The sequence below is a fragment of the Zingiber officinale genome, chromosome 2A, assembly GCF_018446385.1.
Source record: "Zingiber officinale cultivar Zhangliang chromosome 2A, Zo_v1.1, whole genome shotgun sequence".
In the NCBI taxonomy this organism is placed as follows: Eukaryota; Viridiplantae; Streptophyta; class Magnoliopsida; order Zingiberales; family Zingiberaceae; genus Zingiber; species Zingiber officinale.
Window position 1 is genome coordinate 175,882,773 of NC_055988.1, and position 19,177 is coordinate 175,901,949.

The following is a 19,177-nucleotide window of genomic DNA, read 5'->3' on the forward strand; positions in this document are numbered from 1 at the left end:
ACACTCAGAACAACATACATGAACGTTGGTTGATCATCCATTAACGAAAACTATTAAATTTATTTAAACATTTGATCCCTCGCTGCAACAAATTAAGTGAAGAAAAAAATAATTAATCAAGTTGGGTACCGATCGACCACCAGGTAAATCGAGAAACGCTCGTAGTGGGTAGCCCAGGAGTCCAGCATCTTTTAATCCAGCATCTTTTATATATATATATATATATATATATATATATATATATATATATATATATCTATATATATATATATAATTTTATTAGTACTTTATTCATGCACAAGGATAAATATAGGAGTCAAAGAGAGATGTACCCACTTTATATACAATGGAGGGAGTGTTGTTGGTCTATATGATAAGGCGTGTGTCAGCTGTCGCTTCAAAGAATGAGGTAATGGTACACGTGTCATATGCCCATAAATGAGCATTTATAATAGACAAGATAACTGAATTATTATGCTGAAAAATATCTTCTCGCGTATCATCGACACATTGCTTGGCATATTGAACATCTGACATGCATTTTTTAAGAAAATGAATTAAGCCTAGCGAAAAATGGGTGAGCGAAAGCACGTCCGGTCGGTCGGACTATTAAATCAGGCGATTAGATGGCAATTAGACTTGGGTCTAGTCAGTCGGCTACGAACCTCCTTTGACTAAATTTGAAGGGGAGGCTAGTGATACAGTATGTTGTGGGCGGGCGTAGGTATGACGTGTTAGTCAAAGTCAAGATGAGGTGATGGCCAAAGTCAAGGAAAGGTGGCAGCCAGCGCACTACTCTCAACAGGACTTCGCTGCTCACCAGTGCTAAGACCTTCAATACTAGGACGACCGGCCTAAGGGCCGATCAGACTCAAGGGACCTAGTGATTCACTCCGCCTTTCATGGGTGGTCAGCTAAAACTCCGATCGGGTTTAATAGTTGGTCGGTCTACCACAAGGATGGTCAACCATATATTCAACCGGAGTCAAGGGCCCCAGCTTTCCACTCTCGGAGTGCAACTCTCAGCATATAGATGACCGATCAAATGACTATTCGGACCGCTAAGGTTGGTACTGGTTGAGCACAATGCCAGTCGGGTTCACTGGGATTAGCGTCTCCACTTCCTACGCAAGGTTGGTATGCAAGGCACCTCAGTATGGGCCCGACCGCACTTCCAGATCTCATATTACATCAGGGGCAAGCTTCCTAACATAAGAACGATCAGTTCAAAATATCGATCGGATCTCTCGGGACTCAGTTTAATTTCCATCCTTCAAAGGTAATTGTATCCCAACATATGACAAATCAATCATAGAATCGGCTGAAACTATGGAACTTAGCTCCCTGTTATCTCAATATCAAATCTTCGGCTTCGCAATATACAGTCGAGCGGCATAGGCTGTCCTTACCAGAGTCGGCCACCCTTTTTAAAACATATTTCTTTTTGACAAATATATATTTGTATTTATATTTACTTATAAAAATTTATTTACAAGTTGATCTCAAATTTATTTTCTTACAGTCACGTACCTTCTGCATTCACATTTTCTCGGTGTAAACAAAATATATTGGAACAAATAAAGAAGATATCTTTAGTTTTGTTAGATCAAATGAAATAAAGTGGCGTAAAAAAATTGCATTAAAACTCATGAGAAAAACAACACAATTTATTAGAGCAAATGAAACTAGCTAGCTAGCTAGTATATACGTACGTAGCTAGCTTGCAAACATGCAAAACATACATAAATTGACTGATATCATCCATTTTATTTTAAAACACAATTAACTACCAAATTTATTTATTTAAAACATTATTAGCTCTCACGATATATGAAGCAAAGCGAAGAAGCCAAGCCAGAATATAATGGATGATATATATATATTGACTCAGCTCAATAGATGGCCAATTAATTAGGAGCCGCATAGACTCCGATCGCATTTATATACTTGCCGGACACGCCAAAGAATCCAACAATTCGACCGTCAACGAATGGAATAGTGAACCCCGTCCCGTCGCTACCTTCTTTATTGCCAAAAGGCCCATACTCGTTCCCCCGGTTGGTTTTAAATCCAAGCTGAGTGATACAAGTTTGGCTGTTGTAATCATTAATGACGGACCCAGAGATCCAATTGATATATTCACCTTCGTCTAGTGGAATCTGCAAAATTTCAAAATTGATATGATAGTTAAGACTAATTAATTAAGCTATATATATAGCTAGAATGTTGGTACGTGCCTTATTGGTGGAATCACCGCCACTGCCGCCTGCTGAGTATGATGTCACTGAATTACCGCCCACAGAATAGAAGATCTCCAAATAGTCGACGACATCTCCTGATTTGACTACAACCTTTGTGATTAATTGGGAGTCACTTATAATGTCAAAGTTTTGCCCGTTGCCTCCCCATGGCCCAACCTTAAGAGCTAAACATCGATCAGAATGTAAATTGTCATTAATTAGAAGAGATAGGCCTATATATATATATAGGAGAATATATATAGATTCTCACTGATGTTCTGCTCGCTGGATTTGTATAACTCGGTGAAGCACTCGTTGACCTCTACATCGGGAGTTAAGCTGGGTTCAGCCATGGCTATCTACCTGCAGGCCAATCGATCGAGGATGGGGTGGCGATGGAGGATTGAATTAAAAGGCCAAGGAGAGGAGAGAAGAATAGAGATTATTGCATGGAGGAGTGATACCCCATTTCCTTCTTTTATAGACAGACAGGCAGACAGACACTACCCATAAAGAGACCGATCGAATTAAAGACGAGAAGGCCCTTAGATCTTATCATGATTATTATATCATGGTTTAAACACTCGGTGTTGCACGTGATTACACCAGTATTTTAATTACGGCTAGCCGAATTAAGGACAATTATATTATTACGCTTAATTTAAATACGGCAAACAAATGAGTTGAACCGAGCAATTAAGCAAATGAGATGATCATATCTACCTACAAGCTGGATCAATTAATTAATTAATTAATTAATTAATACACAAGTCAACTATGTATATGATTCAAGTTGCATGCTATTTTAATACTTTCATAACGTTATCTTTTATTCTTCTTGTCCCTAGCTAGCTCTTTACATGCATGATGACAACTAATTAAAGGTATGTGTAATGTGTAATGTGTTATGCGAAGAAAATAATTAAGCTGACTCAATAATAAATTAAGCAAGTACAGTTTAAGGAAATGATAATCAATATCATTATTAAATGACTACATGTACATGCTGAAAATTTGATATTAAGAGAAGAGAAGCTGCCCTAGTTAATTACCCTTTGAAAAACTCTTTTTCTAATAAATGCCCGAATGCAAGTGTGCACTCAAGCTGGATCAATTGGATTGTTAATTTGGATAGATATTGAAAAAGTCAATGATCTGACCTGATCCACTCTAGGATCATTATAATTAACTTCCAATTCTGAAAATACTTATTTTTAATTCTAATGGTGAATGAGTTGATCCATGCACTAGGATCAATTAATTAAATTATTTTATTGCATGTGCATCACAAATGAGTTGAACCGCGCGAGCAAGCTAGCAAATGAGATCATCATCTACCTCACAAACTACAAGCTAGATCATGAATTATATATTGTCCAGAGAATTAATACCCAAGTCAACTATATATATATATTACTTTTTCGTTCTCATAATTAATGATTCAAGTTACATGCTATATATATATTTTAAGACTTTCATAACGTTATCTTCTATCCCTCTTCACATGATGGATAAACAAGTTAAGAGATTGGTTCGTTTATCAACAAAAAAAGCAAAAAAGCAAAAAAACAAACAAACTTTTTAAAGAGAGATAGATAGATAGAATTAATTTAAAAATCGGAATTACTGAATTAATATATATATATATATATATATATATATATATATATATATATATATATATACGTACAGTCAGTTTAATTTGATTTTCTGAACATCAATTAAGCTATTAATAGATGTCTGTCTATTGCATCCACACTAGCTAGTACCCCCCATCATGCCATGTGATCGCACCAGTTTACAGCTAGCAAAAGGACAGCACAATTCTAATATGACAACATACGTAACTAATTCCATGACGTCACCTAATAATCTACGCCACTTGCACGACGTCACCTAATTAGTTAATTAATCAATCAATTCAAAATTAATTAATTAATTAAAAGCATAAAAGCTACGAGAGTACAGAATAAGATTACCTATTTGTTGTATTTCAAAAATATATGTCCCGTTTATGATAGGAATTAGGGGTTGACATGAATTTAGTTGAATTTATCCGATTCTATTTCATCGCCTTGCCTAAAAATATTTCAGAGAATTTATTAAAATTAAATTTCCTGAGCTTAATTTTTTTGAATTGGATCGGATGAGTTTTTAGTTCTTAGGGTAGTTTAGGAGATTTGAACATTTTAAATTTCTTTTGATCATATGTTTCTAAACTTATTGATATAAAATTTTGTTATTGTAATGTGATGCGGTGGATCTCTTTCGCTCTTATGTGTAATAGTCCTGCTAACCTAACTTGTCTGTCAAAGTCACGACAAGTCAAACTTGACCCAATGGAAGATTAACTCCGATTGGATGGGACTCAGATCTGACTGACAACACTTCATCTCAATCTCAAGCTCTGTCTCGATCTCAGACTCCGTCTTAGTCTCAGGCTCCGTCTCGGTCTCAGACTCCATCTTAGTCTTCTCAAACTTTATCTCAGACTTAGACTCCCAGCAAAAGCTCTCTATTTCAGACTTCATCTCCATCTCGGTCTTACACTCTATCTCAGTTTCAAACTCCATCTCAGTCTAGGATTCCCTGAAAAGGCTCTCTGTCACAGACTCCATTTCAATCTCAGACTTCATCTCAGTCTTAAACTCCAAGCAAAGACTCTTGGTATCAGACTTCATCTTTGTCTCAGTCTCAGACTCTGTCTTAGTCTCGGATTCCCCGTGAAGGCTCTCGGTCTTAGACTCCATCTCAGTCTTAGGCTCCCAAAAAAGGCTTTCAGTTTCAGACTTCATCTCTGTCTCGGTCTCAGACACCATCTCAGTCTTATACTCCTAGCAAAGGCTCTCAGTTACAAACTTCATCTCCGTCTCAGTCTCAAATTTCGTCTCAGTCTCAAATTTCATCTCAATTGTAGTTTGCCAGCAAAGGCTCTCGATTTCAGACTCAATCTCAGTTTCAGCAGCAGACATCATCTCAATATGCTCTATCGTCCTAATAGCACCTTCGCTTAAGCTAATTCGTCCACCTTAAGGCCACTCTGTACTAATGTCACTTTCTCTATCCTTTAAGTAGGTTTATGATGTGTGCAAACCGCAAGCGCACGGCAGTGTCGTCAAGTAATTAAATATCAATCCATAGGGACTATTGATTAAGAACTAACTAAGTTTGCAAAGTAAGTTATCTAAACGATCGTGATGGTGGGTGGCCACAAGAATGCTTAAGAGAACAAGAGTTTAGAGAGAGAGAGAGAGAGAGAGAGAGAGAGAGAGGTGATATAATCAAGTAGGTGGGAAGTGTTAGCTAGTATTAACCCGTAGTAGTACCAATTATGAGATGATTGATAATACCACTTTTTATATCATATTTCATTAATTAATAAAAGGCAAAGTTGATTATTATATTTACTTCAGTTCAGTGCATAATGAATAAATATAATAATGTCATAGGATAATAGATTGTAGTCTACAATATATCAATTGGTTGAATTATTAGTGAGATATTATAGATATATATAGAATACTACTCTTAACTATTCCTACTCAAGTATTATTATACAAGGACAATATTAATATGCTAAGACTAGCATGTAGGTCAATGAATAATTTAATTTCACAAGTCATGAATATGAGATATCAGGTTGACACATGAGTATATATTAGAGAATATGTACTGAATGGCCCGCCATAAAAATGTTTCATGAATCATTGTATGAGTGTCATAAACATTCTCATAATGACTATTAGTATGAATAGTCCTTAGATCTGAAGTCACTACGGTTCCCTACATGAGGAGTAGTATACTTTAGTATTGACAAACGCCACCTATAACAGGGTGAACTATAAAATCAATTACTGGGTATGCAATAAGTTATGTGGAAGGATGTAAGTGATGTAGATGAGATCTATATTCCTTCCATATGATGGAAGTCATATATGTGGACCCCTTGATTAAGACACAAGAATGCATGGTTATACTTAAATTAGTCAATATGAGATATTGAACTTATTTGATTGAGTGTGTCTACTTAGAGATCAAGAAATACAAAGATTGATAAGAAAATGACATGGTCTATGTCTCATTAATCATAGATATCAAGGATAGAATGATTGAGTCTTGTAAGATAATAGACACGAAAGATTAGGTTGGATCTCGATATTCTCGTCACTTGGGTAGCAATGATGCCTTGCTAGATATCACTCATTGCTTATGTATCTAAAACGATTTTAGAGATATTGCCAATTCTACGAGAACCTATTGGATCACACATAAAGAACATATTAATTTGGAGATGAGTTCATATGATGGATAATTGGATTTAATCTAATCCGAATTAGACTTATTGAGTTAAACTCAATTGAATCCAACTATTGGATTGAGTCTAATTCGAATTAGACTATTGAGTTAATTTGGATGGATAAGGGTTAATGAGTTAGAGTCATTGAGTGAATTGGTCAATTCAAATTCACCAAGGAAGAGGAATGATCAATTTCGAATTAATCATACATTAGAAGAAGACCAAAAGACATATTGGATTAATGGAGTATTAATGTCAATTAAGTCAATTGATTGAATGAATACAAAAGGGGATTTTGATTCATTTTTGGTGAATGACACTTGTATTCTTCCTTGTCTTCACCCTCTTCTTCCTCCTTGGACGAGACCCCTTAGAAGGTTACTAGCACAACCTTAGGTGGTTCTTCTTCTCTAAGTTTTTCAGTTTGTGAAAAGGACGAAACATGTTCGTGTGGATACCAGAAGAGGCAAGAACACTTGATCGTGTTGAGATCCACTAAGGACAAAGATACTGTCGGGAGTTCGTGTTTATGCAACAAAGGTAGAACTCTCAATTCAACTAATATACAGTTTTCTTCTCATGGATCTTCTGGAAAGGATCTTGATGATATTCCACTGTGCTTATGTTATTTTTTGCACTCAAGAACCTTACAGGAAGAAATCAAAGAGAAGGCAGAATATGATCAAGACAGGAAGACAGAGTGTAATCATAGAAGGTAAGCAGAGTATGATCACAGTAGAAAGAAAGAAAGATCAGAAAAGGTAGTCAGAGTGTAATCAGAATAGAAAGATAGAGAGATCACAGAAGGTAGTTAGAGTGTGATCAGAATAGAAAGATAGAGATATCACAGAAGGTTTAGTGGTGAAGGCAATTCTAGGGTTTCGATTTCACCCAAATGATTGTAAATACCTAATCTATGTTTGATTTTCTATCCTTACTGGTATTTATATAGATAGATCATCCTATGATATCCGATGTGAACTTTTGATTATACAAATAGTATATCAACGCTAATCATCGTCTACTTTCAGAAGGGTTGTACTTAATGATCGTAACCTAGGGGGACCCTGTTACTAGATCCCACAACCTCTAATTACCCTATTTTTCTATTGCATGACGACGAATTAGGTTTGATCCATTAAGTTTTATGAATGCCTAGGGTTCCTTGCGGCATACCTGGTTGCACTTTAGTATTTAACTCTCCGCATCTCGATTTTCTATCGGTCAAAGGGTCGGGTTCTCTTTTCAGTTCATCCCCAAACCCTCATAGGATACGAATCTTGTACTTTTGGCATCGAGGTCATGTTAATACAGTAGATTCGGACAATAAACACATATTTCATCGAACAAGTAATATGCAAACTCAATAGATTGAATGAAAAGATGTTCACATAACAAAAGGACTACTTCCTACCTCCTAGAATCAAGAGAACTACTCCATTACAAACGAATTATTAACCAAAGACACTAATAAAAATATTCATACAATTCAATTAGAGAATGGAGATTAGAAATGTTTAGGGAGAAGATTCCTGGTGTCTTCAGAATGGTTCCTTGCGCTGGAGGTGAACAGATAGTCGTAGTGGATGAAGATGATTACTCTAGGGTTTCTCCTAGAGAGGAAATTAAACCCTCTCCCAAGGACAAAGATGAAGTCCTCTCGTCCCCCATATCCCCAATCCAAATGAGGGGGAACTCCTTTTATAGTGTTGGAAATTAGACGCCCCACACGGGTCGTGCCGCTGGGCACGGGCGCCCGTGTGGGCCGTGGAGCGTTGGATCTAGCGAGCCACATCTAGTGCAGCTGGGCACGAACACCCGTGGCAAGGCGACCAAGCAGGGCACGATTCGTACCGTTGGGCACGGGCAGGTGGTGGTAGGGAGGCGATGTCAGGCATGGGCCATGCCATTGGGCACAACCGCTCGTGGTGAGGCACTCGAATCTGTCACGGGCCATGCCACTAGGCACGACCACCCATGGCGATGGGGGATTGATAAACAGTTAAGCTGAGCTCAGCCATGGCTAGACCTGCAGGCCGATCGACCAAGGATTGGGTGGCGATGGAGGATTGAAAAGGCCATGGAGTGGAGAGATTATTGCATGCAGGAGTGACACCCCATTTCCTTCTTTTATAGACCAAGACAAAGAAAATCTAAAGACGAGTTTAAACACTTAGGTAGCGTTTAGTTCTTTCTTAGAAATCAGAATGGGAATAAGAATCATAGTATTATGGAATGAGAATGGATATGAGCATAAGTATCACTCTTAAGAATAATATTTAGTTGGCTGAATATTTTCTTTCGAAATAAACTAAATTTTTTTTTTACCCTTAGAAAAAAATAAGAGAAAAAATAGATGTGAGAGAAAGTTGAATGTGATAAAAAAATATGATGAGAGAGAAAGTGTGATAAAAGAGAAAATATGATAGGAAAGAATGAAAAGAGGGAAAGTGTGATGAGAAAAAAATGAGGAAAAATAGTTTGATGGAAGAGAGCATCATGAGAGAGGATGATGAGGAGAGAAAAAATATGATGAGTGAGAATAAAGAGAGAGAAAGTGTGCTGAGAGAAACTAAATAGAGAGTGTGTGTGATGACAAAGATTGAAGAGAGAGAAAGTATGGTGAGAGAGAAATAAGGAAAGAGAGTGTGGTGGAAGTAAAGCATGGTGGCAAAAAAAAAGGCGAATACGTTGTGGAAGAAAAGCATGATGAGAGATGATGAGGAGAGATAAAGTATGATGAGAGAATGAAGAAAAAAAAGTGTGATGAGAGAAAATGAGGAGAAAGAGAGTCTATGATAAGAGAGAAGGAATGATGAGGGAGAAAATGTGATGTTATAATGAGGAAAGAGAAAGTATAATGCGAAAGAACAAGAAGAGATAAAGCAATATGAAAAAAAATTAAACAAATATATTTAGAATATTTTTGTCTAAAATTTTATTCTCATTCCTATTTCTATCAAAATCCGAGGAGGTGAGTTTCATTAATGCGGGAATGATATAACGACATCATTAAATGACATGTGGTAAAAATTTAATATTCAGAGGAGGACAATGTTAAATGATGACTAATTAAATGGCATGTGCTAAAAAATTTAATATTAAGAGGAGGACAATGTTAAATGATGACTAGAATCTACCTGTTAAAATAATTATTTTTAAAAATTTTAGGATTATTATTAAGAGTGTCCAAATAATATTATATTTTATGAATCAATAATATATTCTTTCCCATTTATTTTCACATTTAATTTTTTTAAAAAATAATATTTATTAATAATATTTAATTAATTTTTAGTCATAAATTTATTTGTTAGCCGAGCAGAATGTCATGTAGATTTACCGTTAAAAGAAGTGAAGCTGGCCTTAGGAAAACTCTTTTTCTAATTAATGAATGCCCAAATTCAAGTGTGCACACAGCACACAAGATGGATCAATTGGATTGTTAATTTGGATAGACATTGAAAAAGTCAATCTGATCCACTAGGATCATTAATTATAAACATCCAATTCTTAAAATAGTGATTTTTTTTTCTAATGGCAAATGATCTGATCCACGCACTAGGATCAATTAAATTATTCTATTTGCATGAGCATCACAAACGAGTTGAACCGAGCAAGCAAATGAGATGATCTACCACAAACTACAAGCTGCAGGATCAACTGAATTATTGTAATGCGCAAAGTAACTATTAATTACTTTTTTCTTGTCATAATGATTCAAGTTGCATGCTATTTTAATACTTTAATAACCTTATCTTTTATTCTTCCGGTCCCTCTTTACATGCCTGATGACAACCAACAATTAAAGGTATGTCATGAGAAGAAACTAAGCATGACGCAATAATAAAGTAAGTATAAGGAAATGATTGTCGATATGATACGTTGATAATAAAAATAAATAATAAATGCCCTAATTCAGGTGTGAACACAAGATGGATTTGTTGGATCGTTTGGATAGATATTGAAAAATTCAATGATCTGATGGATCCTTATAATTAACTTTCAATTTTGAAAATACTTATTTTTAATTCTAATGGCGAAGGAGTTGATCCATGATTAAATTATTCTATTGCATGTGCATAACAAATGAGTTGAACCGATCAAGCAAATGTGATGATCTACCACACAAACTACAAGCTGAATCAACTGCATTATTGTCCGAAGAATCTGCAAATCAACTATTATTTTTTCTTCTTATAATGATTCAAGTTGCTATTTTAATACTTTCATAACATTATCATTTATTTTTCTTGTCCCTCTTCACGTGAAGAAAATGGTATAGTTGTTAGGATTTTGCGAGCAAGAGCGGATGAATAGCTTAATCACTTTGTTTGAGAGCGGGTGAATAGCTTTAATCACTTTGTTTGATTACGTGCTTGTCGTTTGAATACGCAGCGAAAAATTTGATTCAAACTTGATATCACATGCACAACATCTTGATTTTACTTAGTATTCGTCTCTTAGGAAACTTGATGTCAAAACTTTTGAATTTAAAATAACATTGATTCCTCAAACAATATTATTTAAATTCACCAACACCTCAAACACCGTAAATTTTGCATGCCACGATAGTGTGAACATATACAAAATTAAACATTTGTAAGAGGAGGGGTTTACCCATTAATTATCTTGTCAATAAATCTTTATGACAAATAAAATTACCTCAAACACCGTGAATTTTGTATGCCACGATAGTGTGGACGTATACAAAATCAAACATTTGTAAGAGGGGGTTTTAATTATATTATCTTGTCAACCTATTTATTTGACAAATTAATAGTTGGTTTTCTTCGGTCACACAAATAATAGCAGTGACTCTGATGGGGAGGATACTTTTAGACGTGCCTAAGTGTATACCATTACTTGACACTAAGTCCATTAATAAGATTGTGCCCCTTCCGATGGGGAAGATCACACGCTCTTAATTAACTTCCTATAGTCATCCAAAATGAAAGTTTAATCTAGTAATCCGCAAACAAGCTCATCCGATATGGAAGAAGGCACTCAGAGCCAACGCGCAAGCTTGTTGCATCACTTATAAACCAGTAATGGAGACCGTGGAATTTATTTAAAAATAAATCTCTCTCCCACTTAGTTATTTAAAGTGATGAATTTTGACTATGTTAGCCTACTTAACATGCATACTAACAAGCACACACAGCACAACATAAAAAGCAATAAATAGAAAAACTAATTTTCAACTATTATGACTTTTATCTATTGCTGTCCTCCGTGTGTCACCAACCCTAGCTGCTGCCATCTTTGGCCACCGCCACCGGGTCTAGTTGTCGCATACATCTTGCTCCTTGTTCCGCTGCGCCTCTGGTCCTCAAAAAGTTCCATGCCTTGCAAGATTCGATCCGCGACATAAATAGAATTTTACATTTTTCGATCCTATATTCCTCGAAGGAATGTACATGTAAACTAGATCGAAGATAAAATAAAATTTACATTCATCGATCCTATATTCCATAAAAGAAATGTACATGTAACTAGATCAAAAAAAAATCCTAATAAAACTAAATACAACTCCTGCTGTATTTTATAATACAATCATGCACACACAATAAAATGCCCTTGACATGTCCAAGGGTCTAATCACACACACAATATCTATAAGCCATAATAGTTGGATCCTGCATCCACAAAGTTAGCACATCCTACTATTATCCTGCCTAAATTATGTATGACATGTGCATAATTAAACTAATACCAAATACACAGAGGCAAAACCCTAGCTCTGATACCAATTGTTGGTTGCTACTCGGAAAATCTAATGGTTCTACTGTACAAAAATTTTGTACAAAGGTCTGAACCTTTTCCTAGCTACCATGTGTTTTTTTAAATTAAACTCGGATCGCCTGCGGAACTTAACACGTTTGATCCTAAGTTTAATTTATTTGTTCTTTTAGGTTTAGACTTGGATCTCCTGCGGAACTTAACACGTTCGATCCAAATCACCTAGGTTATTAATTTCATTAAATATTAATTTCTAAAATTGGCTTCCAGGACTGCATGGCGAGGCACATGGCCTTCTTGGATATGGGAACAACCACCACCGCCTAGACAAAGCCTTTTAAGGAAAGCTAATATTTAATTTCCTTAAATAACTTTAGGTCAACCAAAAAGAACAATCAAATCACAAGGAAAAGAAAAACAAAAGAACACAACATCGAAAACTAATTCGAAATACTAGAATCGCATGCCTCTTGTATTTGGTATTTTTCCAAAGAAATAAAACTAGTATGATGCGGAAATTAAATACTAGTATACCTTTTCTTTTGCAAACAAAAACATCTAGGTCTTCTACCGTACTCCTCTTCTAATCCCGGACGTTGTGTGGGCAACAATCTTCCGAGACGAGAACCACCAAGGCACATTCTTCTTCCTTCCTTCAAGTTTCGGCCAAGCATATCTTCTAAAGGATGAAGAACTTTTTTTCCACCAACCAAGCTCCAAGGGATGCAAGCTTTCTCTTCTTCTTCCTCAAGCTAGATCCGGCCACTTCCTCCAAGCTCCAAGAGATAAAGGATTTCGGCCACACAAGAGGAAGAGAGAAAAGGAGAAGGGCCGACCACACCAAGGAAGAAAAGAGGGAGAAAAAAGAATAGAGTCGTTAGCCATGAAGCCTCCTCTACCCCCTCTTTTATAATCCTTGGTCTTGGCAAATAAGGAAAATTTAATAAAAACTTCCTTAATTCTTTTTTCCATTGAAAAGGAAAATTTATTTAATTAAAAACAATTTTCTTCTCATCAATTATAATGGCCGGCCACCACAAGCTATAAACAAGGAGAGTTTTAATTAATTAAAACTTCCTAATTTGTCTCCAGAAATTTATAAAAATTTCTCCAATAATTTTAATCCCTTCATGGTTAGTAAAAAGGAAATTTTATAAATTAAAATCTTTCTTTAAAACATGTGGATAAAAAGAAAGTTATCTCTAAAAATTAAAATCTCTTTTAATCTACAAATAAGGAAAGATATCAAATCTTTTCTTAATCTCTTGTAGAAACTTATAAAAGATAATATTTAATTTTTAAACTCTCTTTTAAATCATGAACATGGTTAAAAAGGAAAGTTTTCTTAAAATTTAAAATCTACCTTTTAATTAACAAATAAGGAAAGATTTCAAATCTTAAACTCTCTTTTAAATATGTAGATGATTTACAAATAAGGAAAGTTTTTACCAAAAATTAAAACCACCCTTTTAATCTACAAATAAGGAAAGAGATTAATCTCTTCTCTTAATCTTTTGTAGAAAGCTATAAAAGGAAATTTTTAATTTTTAAACTCTCTTTTAAAAACATGATATCCACATAAGAAATAATTTTAATAAAAATCCTTTTTAATATTCTAGTGGCCGGCCACCTAAGCTTGGGACCCAAGCTTTGGCCGACCACCAATTTGGCTCATCCACTTGGTCTTGGCCGGCCCTAGCTTGGATTCCAAGCTAGCTTGGCCGACCCCATTGGATGGGTAAGAAGGTGGGTATGTGGTGGGTATAAATCTCTATATACAACAGACTATGATAGGGACCGAGAGGAGGAATTGGTTTTGGTCTCCCAATGAAATTAAGATTCCCGTGTTCGCCCCGAACACACAACTTAATTCATCAATAATAATTCATTCCACGAAAGAACTATTATTGAACTACCGCACCAATCCCAAATTATATTTTGGGCTCCTTCTTATTATGAGTGTGTTAGTCTCCCTGTGTTTAAGATAACAAATGTCCACTAATTAAGTAAGTTACTGACAACTCACTTAATTAATATCTAGCTCCAAGAGTAGTACCACTCAACTTCATCGTCATGTCAGACTAAGTCCATCTGCAGGGTTTAACATGACAATCCTTATGAGCTCCTCTTGGGGGCATTTTCAACCTAGATTACTATGACACAGTTTCCTTCTATAATCAACAACACACATTATAAGTGATATCATTTCCCAACTTATCGGGCTTATTGATTTATCTAACTAAATCTCACCCATTGATAAATTAAAGAAATAAATATCAAATATATGTGCTTGTTATTATATTAGGATTAAGAGTACACACTTCCATAATAACTGAGGTCTTTGTTCCTTTATAAAGTCAGTACAAAAAGAAATGACCTCTAATGGTCCTACTCAATACACTATAAGTGTACTAGTGTAATTATATAGTTAAGATAAACTAATACCTAATTACACTACGACCTTCCAATGGTTTGTTCCTTTCCATCTTGGTCGTGAGCTACTGTTTATAATTTATAAGGTACTGATAGCATGATCCTCTGTGTGTGACACCACACACCATGTTATCTACAATATAAATTAATTGAACAACTACATTTATCATAAATGTAGACATTTGACCAATGTGATTCTTATTTCTAGATAAATGTTTATACCAAAAGCTAGACTTTTAGTATACATCCTAACAGAATCCACCAATTGATCGATCTTGGGGAGCGGATAGCAGTTTTTGGGGTAGACTTTGTTGAGGTCCCAGAAATTGTTGCAGACTCACTATTTGTCTTTTGTCTTAGGAACCAGGACCACGTTCACTAGCCAAGACAAAATTGGACCTCACGGATATGTCCTATCTCCAGGAGCTTGGTGACTTTGTTAGAAATCACTTTATCTTATTCAGGTATGAAGTGTCACTTCTTTTACCTAATAGGCCAAGACTCTGAGAGGATGTTGAGGTGATGTTCTATCATGGTGGGTGTCGCGTTGGTGACTTCATGGGGTGACTAGGTGAAGATGTCGTTGTTTCGGATGAGACAAATGATCAGTATTTCTTTAAGATCAAGTGTTAAATCAATCACTATCTGAGTGATACGATCAGGCTAGCCTAGCATGATTTAATCTTCTTCCTTTTCATAGACTGGCTAGGGAACAGGTACTTCCTACAAGGAATATAACTTCCTTCGATGAGTCCTTTGTGCCATCCTGAGATCTTCTTGAATCATCTCTACATAACATTTGCGAGTAGCACTCTGATCTCCACTGACTGAGCTGACTCAATCTATGAATGGGAACATCAACTTTTAATAAAAATTGAAGACATTGTAAGAGGGCAAAGCGTCGACCACTGTGAAGAAGGTGCTCTGAGTTTGGTTCAAATGTTCCTCACCTAGTGACATAGGGAGACTGATCTGCCCTAGCAGTTGTACCTCATGACCTGTAAATCTTGTTAGAACCCCTAATTGTGTTTTGATGTATTGTCAAATAAGTTTAAGTTAGGTCTTGTTATATTTTAATTTGTATGTCTAAATATAAGGGACTTAGGAGTGTTGGCGTAGCGGGGCCGGTAAGAGGACGCAACGTCTAAAAAAAATAAAAATCTTTCTCTGTTTTTCTAACTAAGATTAGTAGCATTTTCACAATAATTATAATCTCAAAAATGAACAACTAATAAAAAGAAGAGGCAAACAAACTTGACTTGGTTACAACCTAGGTGGTTGTTAATCCAGGGCGGTTGCAAAACTCTACTAGAAAAATCTCCTTCTCTGTAAGTGAGAAGCCTCTTACACTCTTTGAGAAACTTAGAAAAGACTAGAAAATGATTATAGTAGTTGTTCTTAAGTTATTTTTCTATATCCTATCTCTAGGGGTCTTTTTATAGCTCATGGAAATCCTATCCTAAGCTTGAGGGCGCCTCCAAGGTGGATGGAAGGTGCCTCCAGCAAGACAGCAGCGGATAAGGCTTTATCCGCTGCCAACGGTCAGTTTGACTGGCTGAAGGCGCCTTCGCACTGTTCATCGAAGGCACCTTCCAGCCATGGAAGGCGCCTTCTACAAAAGGCGCGGAGGTGCCTTCAACAACCTTTGAAGGCACTTCCAGCAACACTTACAGCTCCATTTTGCTCCTTTGCTGTTGTGATTTCCTGGGTGATTTCGGCCACCAGAATATGGCTCACCTGAACCCAATTTCCTCCCTTCTCCTCGAGTAGGCTTCTGCTCCTACTTCTCGTCTCTCGAACGTTACGTATGTTCTTCTCGTCCACCGTGTACTCTTCCATAGCCCTTTCGTTCCTTGGATGCACCGAGCTAGTCGACTCCCTTACCATGCCATCCTTCTCGCTGGTTGCGTTTTTCGCTCGATTTCTTGTGCTCCTAAGCTCCTGCACACTTAGACACAAGAATTAAAACCAAACAAGACCCAACCTAACTTGGTTGATCATATCAAAACACTCATGGGGTCCAACAATCTCCCCCTTTTTTATGTGCATCAACCCAAGTTCAAGTTAGGGTAATAAGAAACAGTAATATAAGAATTTGCAAACAAAATATTTTAAGTATAAAGTTTGCAATAAATAAATTGCAACACTAAGTATGAAATAAACTGATTTATAAAAATTCAGACTATAATAGAGTTAGCAAAAATTTAAAATTTTGAAAAATTCTAACTCCCCCTACTCCCCTAAAATTGTACCTATTTCTCTCCCTTTGATCACATCAAAAAATATGGAAATTTAAGTTTTAGGAAAAAGACTTGATTTAATAAAAACAAGTAAAAGAAATTTAAAATAATTTCTAATTTATGGAGTTTTCCAAAAAATAACAAACATTGAAAGTAATTATCTTAATTAATTTCACAAGCTTATCAGTTTGTCAATTAAATATTTAACTCAATAATCGGCTTCAAGCCTGTGGCGAGGTAGTAGACCTTCTTGGTTATTGGATCATCAACCACTTCTAGACAAAGTCTTTTAAAGAATTTAAACAATTAATCTGAAAGCCTTAAAAAAATGTTTAATCTAAGTAAGACTTTGGAACCCAATATAGGTTCCTTCCAATTGTGTTAAGTAAGAATTTGGGAGGTACATATTCTCTGGGAATTTTTCTAAATTGACCTTGGTGATGTCTAATATACCAATTTAATATACCATAAATTCTAAGTTTTGATTTTTGAAAGTTATTTAGTTTCAAGCATGGATGGTCATTTTTCAATTTTTCGATTTCTATTTTCAATTTCCATTTTCTAATTTTAGATTATCATACAATTCTAGAGGACATGTCTTTGCTAAGTTTAATTTCAACTCAGTATTTTTATTTTCTAATTTCACTAGATCTTTAGTAAGAATTTTAATAAATTTAAAGGATTGATTTGGAGAGAGAGCACATACCTCACTTACCTCAATTTCTGATGCTCCCCCTTCATCGCTGATTTATTCCGATGATCCTCTCCCTTCATCTATGCTCATCTTTGAGATGACATCATCTTCTTCTTGATGGATTGTCGTTAGGGCTAGTCTGACATATGCTTCGATTTCAGATTCTGAGGATGACGACTCGCCCCATGCGGCTCTGAGATTATGTTTGGGCCGAGCTGCTTCTTATTCTTTTCCTTGTCTTTGTTCTTCAGTTTCGGGTAGTCATCTTTGATGTGCCCTTTTTCGTTACAATTGTAGCATCAGACCTTCCTTTTGTTTCAGTAATCCCTCTTTGTCTACGATTTAAATTTATTAGATTTAATAAATTTATTGAACTTTCTTACCATTAGAGCTGCTTCGTTTTCATCAATAGATTCGTCAGAGTTTGAATCATTTATTCTTGCCTTCAGGGCAACATTCTGACTTGGTCATTTTCTTTGTTCTGCACACCGAGATTCGTGTAATTCAAAAGTATAGAAAAGACTTTCTAAAGTACTAACCTCGAGATCCTTAGATATATAGTAGGAGTCTACTATAGTTATCCATTTAGGTGTTATTGGGAACGCATTTAAAGCATACCTTTGTGCATCTCGATTCGTTACCGTTTCTCCAAGGTTTGTTACTCCGGTGATCAACTCCTTGATTCGTCCATGTAGTTGTGCTACTAACTCTCCTTCTTCTATCCGGAGGTTAGTCAGTTGATTCCGGAGTCTGTCCCGTCTCGCTAGCTTTGTTTCGGAAGTTCCTTCGTGCAGTTCTAGGAACTTCTCCCAAAGTTCCTTTGCTGAGTTTTATAGGAAATTCAGCTTTTACTTGAAATTCTAAGAAGCAACCTATTGTGACTCTTTTTTACTTGTGAGACGGAGTATGTAGCAGCTACTTCTTGTGTTTGCCATATTGTTAGGCTAAGGAGTTTGTTGAAGGAATTGAATTTGTCACAAGAAGATCCAACGGAGATTTATGTTGATAATAAATCAGCAATTGCATTGGCCAAGAATCTGGTTTTTCACGAAAGGAGCAAGCATATTGATACAAGGTATCATTTTATTCAAGATTGCATATCGAAGGAAGAAGTGAAGCTTGACTACGTGAAGTCACAAGATCAAGTTGCCGATATTTTCACAAAACAGTTGAAATTTGAGTGTTCTCAAGAAGTTGCATTTTTTACTTAGAGTAATGAATCTGGTTTAAGAGGGGATGTTGAAAATATAAACTAGATTAATTAAGTATTTAATATTGTGTGCATGAATATTGGAGGTCTTTTGGAGGATTCATGAATGACTATTCGGATTATACATGTACGTCATTTATTATTGGTTCATGTATTTGTGTAGATATATTTTAGGTATTCTCTATAAATATCCAATCTAATAAGTAGTTTCCTCCCATATTGAGTGTTATAGTTTTTATGCTATTCATCTTCTAACACATGCATCATACTACTTAATATGATCAAAGGGTGATATCAAACCAAATTAGAACTCACATCATA

At 35.7% G+C, this 19,177-nt stretch overlaps 1 protein-coding gene across 1 annotated transcript; it reads right to left on the reverse strand.

The window, feature by feature from the left end:
• Positions 1-1,649: 1,649 nt before the first annotated feature.
• Positions 1,650-2,701, reverse strand: LOC122040322 (jacalin-related lectin 19-like). Its single transcript, XM_042599645.1, has 3 exons — positions 2,512-2,701; positions 2,238-2,425; positions 1,650-2,159 (listed from the first exon to the last, which is right to left on the reverse strand). Exons 1-3 carry the CDS (start codon positions 2,591-2,593, stop codon positions 1,908-1,910), a joined length of 522 nt encoding a protein of 173 aa, XP_042455579.1. The 5' UTR covers positions 2,594-2,701; the 3' UTR covers positions 1,650-1,907.
• Positions 2,702-19,177: the final 16,476 nt, after the last annotated feature.

Excerpts from the sequence above, each read along its gene's own strand:
- LOC122040322 (XM_042599645.1), bottom strand. The coding sequence starts at position 2,593 with ATGGCTGAACCCAGCTTAACTCCCGATGTAGAGGTCAACGAGTGCTTC. Across the intron at positions 2,426-2,511 it reads ATCCAGCGAGCAGAACATCA|CTCTTAAGGTTGGGCCATGG; the intron begins GTGAGAATCTAT and ends ATCGATGTTTAG. Across the intron at positions 2,160-2,237 it reads GCGGTGATTCCACCAATAAG|ATTCCACTAGACGAAGGTGA; the intron begins GCACGTACCAAC and ends GAAATTTTGCAG.